This window comes from Myotis lucifugus, unplaced genomic scaffold, assembly GCF_000147115.1.
Source record: "Myotis lucifugus unplaced genomic scaffold, Myoluc2.0 scaffold_9, whole genome shotgun sequence".
Lineage (NCBI taxonomy): Eukaryota > Metazoa > Chordata > Mammalia > Chiroptera > Vespertilionidae > Myotis > Myotis lucifugus.
Genome location: NW_005871057.1, coordinates 2,114,751 through 2,130,063, shown reverse-complemented (window position 1 = coordinate 2,130,063; position 15,313 = coordinate 2,114,751). Strand labels below are relative to the sequence as shown.

Here is a 15,313-nt window from a genome sequence, read left to right as displayed (position 1 = left end):
CCCCAAGCCCCCAATCGGCCCTACCCTGAGTGTGACTGAAGGGTGGCATCACAACCTCCCAATCCGCCCTGCTCTGTGCATGACAGGGCGGCACCCCAACTCCCCAATCAGCCCTGCTCTGAGCCCGACCAGGGGCTACACCTAGGGATTGGGCCTGCCCTCTGCCACCCAGGAGAGGGCTTAAGCCAGCAGGTCGTTATCTCCCGAGGGGTCCCAGACTGTGAGAGGGCACAGGCCAGGCTGAGGGACACCCCCCCCCCCCGCCAGTGCACAAAGTTTTGTGCACGGGGCCTCTAGTATATATATATATATATATATATATATATATGTATTTTTTTAGTTGATAGTATTACAGATATCTCCCATTTTCCCTACCTTTCCTCCTCATCTAGGAGATTTCTCTGTGGAACTTTAGTTTGCTCTAGAGCAGTGGTTCTCAACCTTCCTAACGTCGCAACCTTTTAATACAGTTCCTCATGTTGTGGTGACCCCCAACCATAAAATTATTTTTGTTGCTACTTCATAACTGTAATTTTGCTACTGTTGTGAATCATAATGTAAATATCTGATATGCAGTATGTATTTAGGCGACCCCTGTGAAAGGGTCGTTCAACCCCCAAAGGCATCATGACCCACAGGTTGAGAACCGCTGCTCTAGAATCTAGCTCGATGTGCCAACAGTGTTATTAGCCTCAAAAAGGATACAGGGAACATACTCAACTATTTATCTCCTCCTTCTCACTGAATAGTGTATTACTTAAATGGAAGCAAACCAGCTTTCAACCCAAATGGTAACAAAAGTAAAAACAATGTGGATGACAACAGCAGGATTCTTTTGAAAGGATTCACTGTGTAGCAGCATTGTACTCAGTGATATATATGTCTCCTGATAAATTTAGGACAATTTAAGCATCACAGAACACTGTGAAAGGGAGAAAAAGATTAATCAATGTGGCCATAGCAATTAGTTTGGCAAATAATACATTTAGACTCTCATCTCATAATACACACCAAAATACCTTTGAACATTTTAAAAAGTAAAAAAAAAAAGTAGCATTCAAATCCAAATATATATACATACTGGGACCTGCTGGCCCCTTGTTCACCTCACCAAACTCTCTTCCATAAATGATTGCTTGTGCAATGCCTCCATCATCAACTTTATGACTCAGCAAAAACATGGATCCAAGGCCCTGAGCATTCGGCACATGCTTATTTTGTACCACTCCCAATGTTAGAGTGCCACTTGGTGGAGTATTGTAAAATTTAGGGAAGCTTCCATCCACCAGCTAGTTTTTAAAAAGTATGCAATTTCTGTATAGGCATGTATAATATGTATACACCTCACTATGAGCATTTATACATGAGCAAACAACATATGCTCCCGTGTCTATTTAACCATAGCACCTGATATATGTACCTAATTATGTTGCCTCATGAAAATCCCAAAGAGTAAGTTGAAATTATCATGTAAACATTATTTTTCAGGCTTATATAAGTATTAAGAAAATAAAAGTCATGGCAAAATACATAATTAAATAATCAGTGAAGGACTATAAATGAAATATATCTGCATTGCCTTGAAAAAAGAAATAAAATAGTTCATTGATCTCACAGTCATTACAGAGTGAATAAAAACAACAACAACCCACAAGTCAACAAACAACAAGTGTTGGTGAAGATGAGGTGCCAAGGGAAGGCTCATGCATTGTATGTGGGAATGCAGACAGGTGTATATGGGAAAACAGTAAGGAGTGACCTCAAATAATAAAAAAATGGAACTGTTTTATGACCCAGTGATTCCACTTCTGGGTGTATATCTGAAGAAACCCAAAACACTAATTCTAAAAATTATATGCACCCCTATGTTTATTGCAGAATTATTTACAATAGCCAAGTTATGGAAGCAACTCAAGTGCCCATCAATAGATGAGTGGATAAAAAAGCTGTGGTACATATATACAAAGGAATATTACTCAGCCATAGAAAAGAACGGAATCTTAAAATTTACAACAGCGTGGATGAACCTAGAGGGTACTATGCTGAGTGAAATAAGTCATCAGTCAAAGAAAGACAAATACCATATAATTTTGCTTATATGTGGAGTCTAGAGAACAAAATAAATGAACAAACAAAACAGAAACAGATTCACAGATACAGAGAAAAGTCTGATGGCTGGAGAAAATGGGTGACAAATGTGAAGGGATTAAAAAGTACAAATTGGTAGTTACAAAATAGTCATGGGGATGTAAAGTACAAAATAGGGAATAGGCAATATGTTGTAATAATTATATATGGTACCAGATAGGTACTGGAAATATCGGGGGGAGGGACACTTTATAAAATATATGAATGTCTAACTACTATGCTGTGCACCTGAAACTAAAACAAAATAATATAGAATGTAAACTGTAATTTAAAAATAAAATTTAGTCATCCTGTTTTGAAATGCCAGTTCAATTTCCGGTCAGGTCACATGCCCGGGTTGCAGGCTTGATTCCCAGTAAGGGTTGTGCAGGAGGTAGTCGATCAATGAATCGCTCGATCAATGAATCGCTCTCACAACAGTGTTTATCTCTCTCCCTCTCTCACTAAAAACCAATTAAAAATAAAATAAAATTTAAATAAAAAAAGTACTGCCTAAATTAGTTAATCTCGGGGGCGAAGGGGTGTCAAAGGATTTACATTCCCCTAAAAGGAAAATGGAGAAAATACTTAAGAACTAGATATCTATATTTATAGCAGTCAAAATTCCATGGCTAATCAACATTCACATTAAACCTTATAGTTTTCAAAAGTTCAATTAAAAATGTTGCTAAATTCTTAGTATGGATCCTATTAGATGTATGTTGTGTCAATGAAAGTAAACACTTCCACCCAGAAGATACTTCATCAGGACCCAGGAGAAGACGGGATGGGTGGTCTTCAGTCAATGCACAGTTACAATGTACACATCACACGGGAGAAACAAGGAAAAGACGGCAGCATGCCCTCCGGTGCTGGGGCATGTCTCCTAGCAACATGGAAAAACAACTCTCTGCTAACAAACTGTCAAATAATAAGTGTTTACAGACCATCATTTAGAAACTGAATTCCAGATAGAGCTAGGAATATTAACATTCCCAATAATTCCAAGCTGTTTAAACTTTTTCATACTTATCCAGATTTTATCAAACAAGAATGATTTCTTATGATAATTTACTTCAGGAACATAAAGTGTATGTCCAAATGAATCAGGGCATCGTTTTCTTAGGATCCCTGATTCCCAGTGAACAAATATTTGATGTTTCTTTAAAGCATATATCTGTCTAGAGTACTCTTGTCACCATGGGCAAAGTGATAAATCTGGTGTCAGGACATATTACTTATTCATTGTTAGTTTCTAAATGGCAGTTCACCAAGATAATAAATTTGGACTCTCAAAAGAAATGATTTTTCTAGAAACAATGCTATCTTCATTTCACCACTTGTTTTGAGAAAAAATTTTCCCATTTCAACAGAATGGTGGGATGACATTGCCTTCAATTTCAGCATTTCTGTTTCAGCCTTCTCTTCTAGTGATAATCTATGCCCATGTTGACTGATATTTAATTCATTTAGTGAAACACTGAAATGAACATTATTATTAAAGTAATGTGAGATGTATCTTTTGAAGTGCAGTTTATGATTCTCTATGATTTCCTTTCATTAGATGTCACACAATTTGCAAATAAGCTATTTTACAATCCCATATATGTGAAAAGCTACTGTGCTTTCAACAGGGAAATGAAATTGTTTTAATTGTGAATAAACCTTTACTGTCATCATATATAATAAAAGGCTAATATGCAAATTGACCGAACAGTTGACCAACTGGTTGCTATGATGCGCACTGACCACCAGGGGGCAGACGCTCAATGCAGGAGCTACCCCCTGGTGGTCAGTGTGCTCCCACAGGGGGAGCGCCGCTCAGCCAGAAGCTGGGCTTATGGCTGGCAAGCGCAGTAGTGGTGGCAGGAACCTCTCCCACCTCCGCGGCAGCGCTAAGGATGTCCAACTGATGGCCTAGGCCCGCTGCCTCAGGGAGGCCTAAGCCATCAGTTGGACGTCCCCTGAGGGCTCCCAGACTGTGAGAGAGTGCAGGCTGGGCTGAGGGACCCACCCCCTGAAGTGCTTGAATTTTGTGCACTGAGCCTCTAGTCTATTATAAATTCTAGAGATTCTTCAATACATTCATATCACTCATCAACTAAGACTTGTAAAAGAAGGAAGAAAGTATATTTATACTTACAAGCATTTAGAGAGCACATGAGAGTTTAATTTGGTTAATCCTTTAGAAAAATATCCTAATTTATTAATTTCAAGAGTTATAATTTCTAAGAATTTTAAGAAATAGCAATTAGAATTAGAATACTAAAGTTAGTACTGTCTGAATTCTGTCATTATAATACTATAACCTTTGAAAATTCTTATTTAATTTTAATCTCATTTAGTTATGGCCAGGATATGTATGCAAATTAGCTTTGACAGAGATCAACTTGTCAGCAGATGGAATCTTGTATTGTTATATAAGTTATGCCACCACTACAAATCTTCATGTCAAAAAGGTTAAATAAGATATTCATACCAAAATAGATATACCACTGGAATAGTGTAAAGAAAAAATTATAAATAGTTTCATATGAAATGTTCATTATTGTTTTGTTTGCTCTCATAATTTATGTTTTTGAAATATAAAATATCATGACACAAATATTAATTTAGAAACATTGATATTGGATATTGGATATATTGACATAAATTTGTAACTCTTTATTTACAGAAAATGCCATGTAGCATGTAAAACAAATTCCAGATAGATATATTATATCGTATGATACAATTTATACTAAAGTTATTATTGGCAACTTTTAGGCATTTAATGACTATTTGAGGTATTATAAATATTTGTGAATATGAGATCACACACATTAAATATTTTGGAATTTTTAGTTAGTTGGAATTAAAAGTAATGGCTAACTCGCCATGAAAACTTTTGTCTTTTGCTCTAGTTTTGGACCTAAGGATATCTGCTTTTCATGGTCAAGAACCTCAAAATGTATGTCATCTGTCTCCACCTTGTGGTTACTGTAAATATTGCTATTTTCTAATTTAGCACTGCTTTCTAAATATACTTGAGAGACTGAGAGACTATGAAAATATATGACTGCTTAACTACCTTTGGATTTTTACTTTTAAACAACAGACATTTTTTAAAATTATTTCACACAACAGGAAAATTCAGATACATTATGATATCAAAGTGTTAGGTCATCTAAGGCATTTCTAGGTCTCTTTGTCAATGTTATTAGTAATTGCTTGAAAAATACTATATAATTGTAGTATCACATAGCTAAATTGGATACTTAAGCAGCCTGTTCAGGACAACTCCATATATGTTTAGTTTCCCTTAGAATTTCACATTACATACAGACTCTGTATGACACTTTCCAGGAAGTCTCAAAACAAGGGAAATGTTTTTCTGATAAGAAATTGTTCTCCTTTTTCTCCCCTGAAAAATAGAAGTCTTAGGTAATACATCTTAGGTTCTTCAATCAATGGTTTATTCTATATCTTGAAGACAAACACCTAACTTCCAAATACCCATTATTTTCTTATTTTTCCATTAGGTTAAAAAACTGGAGCTATTTCAGGATCAAAACACATTGCTTTGCCCTAACTGGTTTGGCTCAGTGGATAGAGCGTTGGCCTGCAGACTGAAAGGTCCTGGGTTTGATTCCAGTCAAGGGCACATGCCCAGGTTGGGGGCTCGATCCCCAGTAGGGGGTGTTCAGGAGGCAGCAGATCAATGATTCTGTCTCATCAGTGATGTTTCTCTCTCTCTCTCTCTCTCTCTCTCTCATTCTCTCTCTCTCTTCCTCTCTAAAATCAATAAAAAAAAAAAAAACACATTGCTTTCAGGAATTTATGGTCTGTCCAGTTTTGTATTAATGATGGGAAATTCTCACAAAAGTACTTAATTCCTAGTCAACTTGTCTGAGTAAGAGAAAGCTGCCTAATCAAATCATCTAGGACACAACTTGAAATGTAATCTGAGCAAAAAAGTTCCTACCTGGTTAAATTAGTTAAACGAAAATTGCCAACTGTTACATTAACTAAACATATTTGTCACTTTTGAGTTTCATGTATTGTTGCATGTAGAGTTCTATATTGTGTAGAGAAGTTTAAGTTCTATTGATTTGAAAAAGCTACTTCAAAATCCAGCAGAATGCCGTAGTCCCTCACACAGTCACATTGCTTACAACAGTATAGGATCTTGATTTTTCTCATGATTTAGGTGTAAACTACATACTCGCTTGCTTGTACCCATGCTCCACGGTGAGATGCATCAAGCCAGCACCTCTTTAAATGCACGTTATGGACATTGCAGAAAACTGTGCATCATACAGTTAACATATAACCTCACTTTAGCACAGACTTCCACTGTGTTCTTTCTTGCTGATAACTTTGAGTTTTAATATTTCTATTATGCATTCTTTCAAGAAAATAAAATAAACATGAATAATTTGTTTCTTTACAAGTTTCAAAGATTAAATACCCATCATAATTATCCCTCAAATGTTTATGCTCCAACCTTAATTGCCCAAAACACTATGGTACTTATTTATGTTAACTAAAGCTAAGGATTCAGATAATTTAATATAGATATATGATTTTAGGATACATGTTCATAAAACATGAGAAGACAAAAGAAAATGCTATTTATATGCCTCCAGGAGAAACTATTTGAGAAAGAGATCTTACTCTGTATACAATTAACCACTGAAACATAAATGAGTCTGTATCTTTAAAATGATCTTCAGATAAGAAAAGCCCTGAAGAAAGCTGGAATTCAGGAGGGGCAGTTAGAAAACACAGGAAACTTCACTGGTAACATTTCCATCCCAAAAGCTGTAACACTGCTCTGCTCAAATATCGCATTTAGTATGTAATTTATGATACACATATGTTCAACTGATGTCATCATGCTGTAAGGATACATACCATCATGCGGTAACAGGCTGACACTTACCTTTTTCATTGCCATTTGCATACGTTGGAGGCTTGTTTTTGTCAATGCTGTTAAAGCTCTGACTTCTCCTATTTAAGTTAGAGGCTCCCTGGGCCTTGCTGCTGCTGCCCGCAGCGGGCACCCTAGAAGGTCCTGGAAGCCTGAAATAGTACAAGAAAAATTACATCATTATTGTACATTCTGAAAAGCTGTGGAGCAGGAGGTTCTGAGCAGGGAAGTGTTCATAGGAAAATCACAACATATGACGTTCTAAAATCTACGCAGCAGAAAATGTTGTTTTACGTGACAAATAAATAGCTAAGGTGTGAGAATCTCCAGAAAAAAAATCTTTTTTCACTTTTCAATAAATATAGCTCCAAAGTATTTAATAATATAGAGCAATTAGAAATCAAGTCACCTTTAACGGAAAGAAACCATACTTACCATACCCTGATGAATAAAAATTTGACTTAAAAGTACTGTAACAATTACATAAAAAGTGAGGGAAATAATAACACTTTATTATGTTCTCAGGGCATTAACCAGCTACCTGCAGTTGTTTAAGCTGTTCTTATCACTGTATAGATATTTGTTTTTATCTCCGGTAGCTGTATCCTAAATCAACTTGTACATCAATAACAAGAAGAATGAAGTTACTGAACCAACTGCAAAGAGCAACTACTTACTGAACACTTAAGCTAGCTAGCTACTCTAAAAGCTTGAGTGCAGAGCAAGGTCATAAGTCCATTCATTTCTGATCAATCTCATTGTCATAAAAACTTTCATTCTCTTGCCAAAGTAAGCACCTCACAAGTGTAGCCAACTGATCATAGAAGAACTATAACAAGAAAGACACAGGTCTCAGCAGAAGGAAATCTCTGTTCGCAGAGAGACAATTTAAAATACACCTACACTGACAGTAGCTTTGGCTATTCTTTGTCTATGAAGGACAGGGCATTATGAAATATGTGCAGACTGTCTTGAAATTAGAGGAAGTTTGACAGAAAGTTACAATCTTCAGTTATTGTATTTGGACTATAAAGATCAGTTTGGATCATTTCTTTTACTGTTTAAATGATATCTATATTAAAATTTTAAGTATCAAAATTTTTTCGTGAATTGTGCTTAAAATGTACAATTGCTATATTTTATACTACTAACATATCTTGTACATATAATAAAATCGATCCACATAAATTAAAAACTAGAAATTAAGAACTAATACTGGCATTCTGAGATATATTTAAATACATGACAGTAAAGGTTGCTATCCACTTGGTAGTGTTTGCTGCCACCATGTGAATGCCACTGTGTACTGCTGTGATAATTTCCTTTTTAAAAGAAAAAAAAACAACACAAAAATAACCCAGAACTTATAAAACATCACTACATTTTTTTACTGGTATCTTTTATAAAATGTCTAAAATAATGTTTATATCTGTTATATTGGTGCCTAATATATCACAATTTCACAACCAGTTGTGACAATGTTCACATTTTAAATCAATTTACAATATTACTTAATATATTATTTCCATAGGTGATTAGGAAATTGAATGCTTACATAATGTAAACACTTTTTAAAACAGTAACGGGTATTGCAAAATGGAATGAACATCAGGAAAACACAAATAGCAGCTTAAAAACAGAAGTCTTGATTTCTTGGAATAGTTAATAGTTTCAAAATGCTGATTGTATTTTGGAGTTTAAATATGTGGCTAATAAAGATCTCATCAACTATTTTGCTAATGAGAGGTTGTGTCATACACAAGATCAGAATTTTTTCCAAATGATTAAAGCAATTAAATTTTTGCTCAAATTGAATAACAGACATTGTAAGTAAAAGCACAATAACCACAGACACAGGGATTCTGAGAATTAGTGATTGCCCTCTGCAGAAAGGACTCAACTAATTAATTTGGCCAAATGTCCCAATCAAAATAAATCTGAAAACTATTCCTGTAGACCCAGTCATTGATTTTAAAAGTTCTTTCCAAACTCACATGCATAAACAAACTTTGCCATCAAACTTGCCCTGCTTGCAATAAAAGTTCATCTGTTTCTAGAAAGCAATTAAAATGCATTTTAATCTTTACTGTGACCCATGAAGCCAAGTGATCTTTAGTTCTCAGTAAAAAAAATTTAAAAATCCATTTGCTCTTCTCATTACCCTCATTTGACAAGCAGCCAGAGCTCCAGATCATTCATCAAAGTAATAAAAAGAGAAATGAGAATAAAGCTGAAAAAAGGAAGAAATTGAGACGTTCTATTAAATCAAAGTCCGTAAAATATATTTTATATGCATCAGTCTTGGAAGTGGTAATAAAAATGCTTATGTACGTGACAGCTCACTGTTCGATTTATAACATCTCTTCTAATTTTCATTAAATACCCCTTTAATTTGTCTCTCCAGAATAATTGTAATTATTATGGAAATGAACATAACTTAGAAAACTGAGGTGAGGGGCAAAGCACATACCTCAAGTCAAGGTATCATAAGCAGTCCTTGTGGTCAAACACTGCGCACCATGATTCATTATCACAGCAGTGACCAGTAAACCACCCCTGAGATACTTCCCCAGCAAATGAGAGGCATACATAATCACATAATAATCAGGGTACAAGACACATCTGGTGTGGCTTCGCTCAGCTGTTCCACGCTACCATCATGCCTTCAGCAACTTCACAGTGAAAGGGGAACCAAACACTTTCCACACATTTTCATATACCAGTATTTTCATATTTTCCAAACAGAAATGCCATGTATTTTAACAGACTGTCTTTAAAATGCACACATCATAAAGAAGCTAGCATTAAATCTATGATAGATAAAAGAACAGGCCTGGCTGACCTGGTACTAACTTCCCCACATACGTCTGCCAGTGTTTCTTCATTCTGCTTCAAGATGTGCAATAATTAATGCATGCCCATCTCAGAAAGCAATTGTAACGTTCGTGCGTAACTTCCAGATTCCGTGACCTGAAGTGGGTTCTTCCAAGCAGTTTCTTTCTTGACTTTCTCTAAGCCTGGAAGCTAGACTTCAGCCCAGTTGTAGCACTATGTATGACAAACCTAAAGTAGAAGCAGCCAAATCCATTTTCATGATCTAACACAATCACGCTCATCCCGAGACTGCAGAGGAATAAGCCTCTTAGAAGAATTCAGTCCTCTAAACTTTTCATCCAGAAGAATGTAATGTTTGAAAGCAATTAGAATGATAGGACAAAGCATCATGGGGCATTTACTTGATTATCACTGTTAAGCAATACATTAGAGATAGTAACTGACCTAGTGGGCTTTTTTTGACTGGTTGCAATTCCACTGTGATTAGACTGAGCTGCATATCTGGCTGCCAGACTGTATGAGGAGAAACAGAGAAATTGAATTAAAGAGATTCTTTGAACATGGAAAGAAGGCACAAACTTACAAGGAAACTATGAGTTAATGAAATGCAATTGGAACATGTATACACATGTACAAAGAATAAATTAATTAGAAAATTATGATAATGCAACATATATAGCATGACATTTGATTATGAACACACTGTGAGATAATGGGGTGCACCCCTTGTAACGAAGTGTCATCGTTGACTTTAAAATTAAGCCTGTGTGATCCTATTCCCATTATTGTAGTAGTAGTATTTTACCTTTTAAAATATTTAACCTTTGTAAATGACTATGAAAACTTCAGGAAAGCTAAAGTTTGACTTATATAATAGAAAGATATCTTCCTCCAAAAGTTAAAATGAAAATAAGAATATGAAATGAGTCATTATTTTCTTTAATAAACTCTTCTAATTTGCTATTTTAACCTGTTAGTTTCAAAACCACCTGATTAAAATATCTGATTTCTAATAATTTATTGTTGCTCTTCCATCCTAGATAGAGTGTTTTAAGGAAGTAAACTCTACAGATGTTTTTCTGGAGAAAGAGTTACACAAAAATTGAGATTAAATTGGAGTTAAATTCTTCAGAAACAAACAGCAATTATTGACAGCTTTTGGGCATTCTTTAATTATAATTCTTAATTATTTTAAAATAAAAAAAATCTTTAATCAAAACCACACAAGAACACGTTATTTAAACCAAGTTTTGAAGAGCAGTGAATATGTTACAAACCAAACGAAAATGTGTACTTTGAGTTAAGCTGATTTCCAAATTATCCCTGGCGTCTGAAATTGGTGATCTGAAGGACATGGTGAGACCTGAAACATGTCCACACACCCTGGGATGGTCATGGGTTGACTGATGTGTGGAGAATCACTTCTCAGGTGACTGGGATGACTGAACAGTTGTTGCATGCATAGTTTCCAAGGCCTCCAAGGAAACAGGAACAACATGGGGTGTTGGAATCAGGGAAGAAGGGTCAGTTGGAGCCCCGCTGCAGTAGATCCAGTTGCTTTGCTGCTATGCAAAGGGTATCTTAGTCAAGGATGGATTTCTTAAGATGATGACATATTTCCCAAGTTAACTCTTACCCCGCTGAGCCAAGTCTGTGGTAGGAACATGCAGGTCCTTAAAACTGCCTGGCTAGACAGGAATAAATCCTCATGTCAAGGAAGCTTTTCAGGTTCACAGAGCACTTGTTTCTTCACATTGGGCTTGAGATACGTTATTACTTGCATATAGTATTGCTTTCTCTATTCTAAGTATACTGGACACTGAGTCAACTGGCCAACTGACCTCAGTAGCAATAAAAACAGAGGATAATTTAAAATAAAAACCGAAGTGCCTCAGTGAAATAAGACAGTTAATTTAAAATTAAAAAATAAAAGTATCTAAAGTAAAGAAAACCTTTTGTGAATGTCTCAGCCTATTGTGTCAATCTAAGAGTAAGAACTATCTAAAGGTTCACCACTGTGGGGTATCCTGTAGCTCTCCAAACTGAACACAAAATTAGCAGGAGAGATGGCAATAAAACAAGGGACTTGAAGCTACCTTATTGGTTTCTCTTCCATTTTAAGAAATATAATTTCTAATATAGAAGTGAAAAAAACAACAAAATTTAGAGAGATCAAGGAACATGACCCAAACCAATTTGGTTTCATGGCTCATATGGGTTTTCTAATGTAATACAAGAGAATACTTGTTGCCTATATCATTAAACCAAGCCTTCCTACTTCAATCTTTTGAAACTTGGCTTCTGCTTTGCTTCCCTTGCACTTGTGAAACTGCTAATCAAAGAACACAGAGTTGTATTCAGTTCTCACCATACTCTTAACATCTTTGCATTTGGCCTCATTGTTCCCTCTGCCTTTCCAGTCTCTCTCTTTCAGAGACTGCCATACCAATAAGCTCAGTGGATTTGCCCACCACCATTCTTGTCCATTTTTCCTTTCCTTTAAAGGCCTTCTTTCTTTTAAAGAAATGATTTTTCTTACGTCCTCTTTCTTCAAAGACTTGCATGCATTCTTTCACTTAGAAATTTGTTTCTTACCTAAGATTTCAAGTATAATATACTAGAAACTAGAATTAATGTCTGCAACCTACTCCCAGCTATCAATATCAACTGAGTAAAAGATGTCCATTCCCATGATTCTCAAAATCACTATATTAAACTCCCCATTTTCCTTCTTTTATTACCCAAGTCCTAATCAGATCCTTTAATTTGTTGATTTCTCTTCACAGCATCACCATTTTTTTTCAGTCCTATGGGCTCGAAACCTCAATTGTTGATTCTTCCCTTTTTCCTTTTAATTCTTGAAGATATTTAATCAAGACCATGTCATTTGCATCTACTTTCTCATTCAGTTTCCATGTTTATCACACAACTCAAGCTCCCAACTCTTCCCACAACACCTCTAGCTCTTATTTTTCTTAGTTTTTTGTTTGTTTGTTTAAATCTGGCTCTGACTTCCTACACAGCAGAAAAGCATCCCCCCCAAGAGTGCTCATAATACCATTTTCCAATTTACAAATTTATAAACAGACTATCAAAAAGCAGGCGAGTAGATACAGCTAACACAATTATTAGTAAAACAGACACAAGGAACATGTAGACACAGCTCTGAGGCAAGTAGGGTAGATTAATAAAGTCAGAACATCAATAAACTATGGATTTTTCAGACATCTGGACTGAAGATTGCATATTTTTTTCCTGAAATGTTGTCAAATGTAGCTAATAAGTGGTAAAAATATCAGAAACCAAAGCACAAAAGAAATAAATACTTTGAGACTCACTGTGAGTTCTACTAAAGGAAGTATCAGCTCATCTACTTGATAAAGTGGAATATCAAGAGAATAGTTTTATTTCCCTTAACATGGAAGGGAAAAGGAGACTAGAGACAGCCAATTTAAAAAAAAAAAAAGGCTGAAACTCATCTGGTGTCCAATACACAGAAAGATTCAAACTGCCAGAACATTTTAATCCAGCCTCAGTGCAAATTCCCAGGTGGGACTGTAATATCCATTTACTACAAGGAAAGCTTCTCAAAGTAAACATCCTGAATTTCAATCACCTAACTAACCACTGGGCCGCGCTACTCAGAGTGCTGTCCACAGACCAACAAAATAGGCACCACCTGGGGCTTGTCAGAAAGCCTGAATCTCAGGTCTCCTCTCAGACCTACTTGAATCAGAATCTGCATGTTAACAGAATCCCCAGGTGCTTCGTAGGAATAATAACATTGAAGGAGCTGTGTCTACAGAAGACTCACAAACATACAACCTTGACAAAAACAACAACAAACTTGTAGTTTCCTAATTCAAACTGCATAATCTACATATCTCCTGCATGCCTCATTTAGTATCCAGCTGCTACTTCAGATACTGTTGACTCCTTTCTTCCTCTAGAAACGCTAATCTCATCTTTTTTTAATGCAACAGTTATCTCTCCAGCCACTCCTCCTGTTTCCCAGATAAAGGTCCACTCATTGACCCCTCCCCTAAATTTTGTACTATGACCATGAATAGTTTCAAAATCATAATCCTAGGCATCAGCTAATTTTTTCTCCATTCTTTTTATAGTAAATCTATATTTTATGCTCAAAACTCAATCTTAATCTCAGAGTCTCCTGTCTAAATATTTCACTGATACTTTTTAGATATTCCAACTGGACCTATCACCTACATTTCTGCCAGGTATTCCAAAACCTAACTCATTTTCCTTCTTTCAAAACATCCTTTCTCTCTTTGATTTTGCTATTTAAATTTGGTGTCACCAACAGTTTCTCCATTGAACATTATGGAGTTGTCCTGATAATTACCCACTTTTTTTTTTTTTACTTCCTTGCCATTTATTTCCTGGACTCTAATAATACCTCTTCATTAGTCTCTGTTATCAATCCATTTTTATTTCCAGGCAAATCAAATCATTCTTCTCACAGCCAACAGAATTAACTTTCCCAAGAAAGAATGGATGGCAATCTCTTTCTTTGAAATTGTTGACTGTACTTGTCTGTAGGATAAAATCCGAGTTCTGTGATTTGGTTTATAGATGCTTCAGCATGTCTCCCACCCTCTTTTACAGCTTCAACTCCTCTGTACATCCTCCACCCCACGTTCTCCACTGTCACCCCACCTCTTCCCTGTGGCCTTTTCCCCTCATTGTTCCATGGAATTTCTCATGAGGTTTCCTTCATCTGAAATACTGTTCCTTCTCTTACCCACATTACAAAATCTTATTTCTATTTCAAAATCTTGCCCAGACAGCAACTCAAGTTGAAGCATGTTTCAAGTCCAGAGTTAGTTTTCTCTCCCACGGGTGCATAGGTCTTTATTCTTCTCTATTTAGTTGATATGGAAATTTATCAGGTTAAATGTCTGTTTCCTGAACTGATTGTTTTTTGCTCTCCAGGCCAGGCATTATATTATATTCTTTTTTTTCTTCATTCTCAGTTCCTCTCATGAGGTTGGTATGTGTTCAATAGCTAAATGACTTATTAATTTTTACTGGGGAGTAGTATCAAACAATGATACAACACATCATTTCAGCTAGGAAAATTGTTTCAAGAACGGAATGATCAAAAATATATTAAAGAAAATACAGAAACATACGCATCTTCATTGTGTCCTTATTAAGTGACAGGCAGTTTATATTTTCTCATTTCTTTCTCCTTTTTTTGCTGATTTTCAGGAATTCTTTATTTTATTGAACTTACTGGAGTGATGCTGGTAATATTTGAACACTAAGTAATTTGTATAAGTTATACCTCTTGTAAGTAGCAGTATTGAAATTTAAACTTTCGTTTGTTAGTTGCTATAATCCGTGCTCTATTGTGTCATAACATATCATCTTCTTGCCAACTGAATACAAATTGTAATATTTTAATGCTCCTTTTGC

The 15,313-nt window shown here is 35.7% G+C and overlaps 1 protein-coding gene across 2 annotated transcripts in view; it reads right to left on the bottom strand.

Moving 5' to 3' along the window:
* NAV3 (neuron navigator 3) overlaps positions 1-15,313 on the bottom strand; it is a 566,743-nt gene that overhangs the window by 189,994 nt on the left and 361,436 nt on the right. The window contains exons 6-7 of one of the 2 annotated variants that reach the window (XM_023749753.1): positions 10,319-10,387; positions 7,052-7,191 (exon numbers count right to left, since the gene is read on the bottom strand). In XM_023749753.1, coding sequence (XP_023605521.1) covers positions 7,052-7,191; positions 10,319-10,387 — 209 coding nt within the window. The remainder of the gene's footprint in view (positions 1-7,051; positions 7,192-10,318; positions 10,388-15,313) is intronic. The other variant, XM_023749754.1, reaches the window with a different exon arrangement.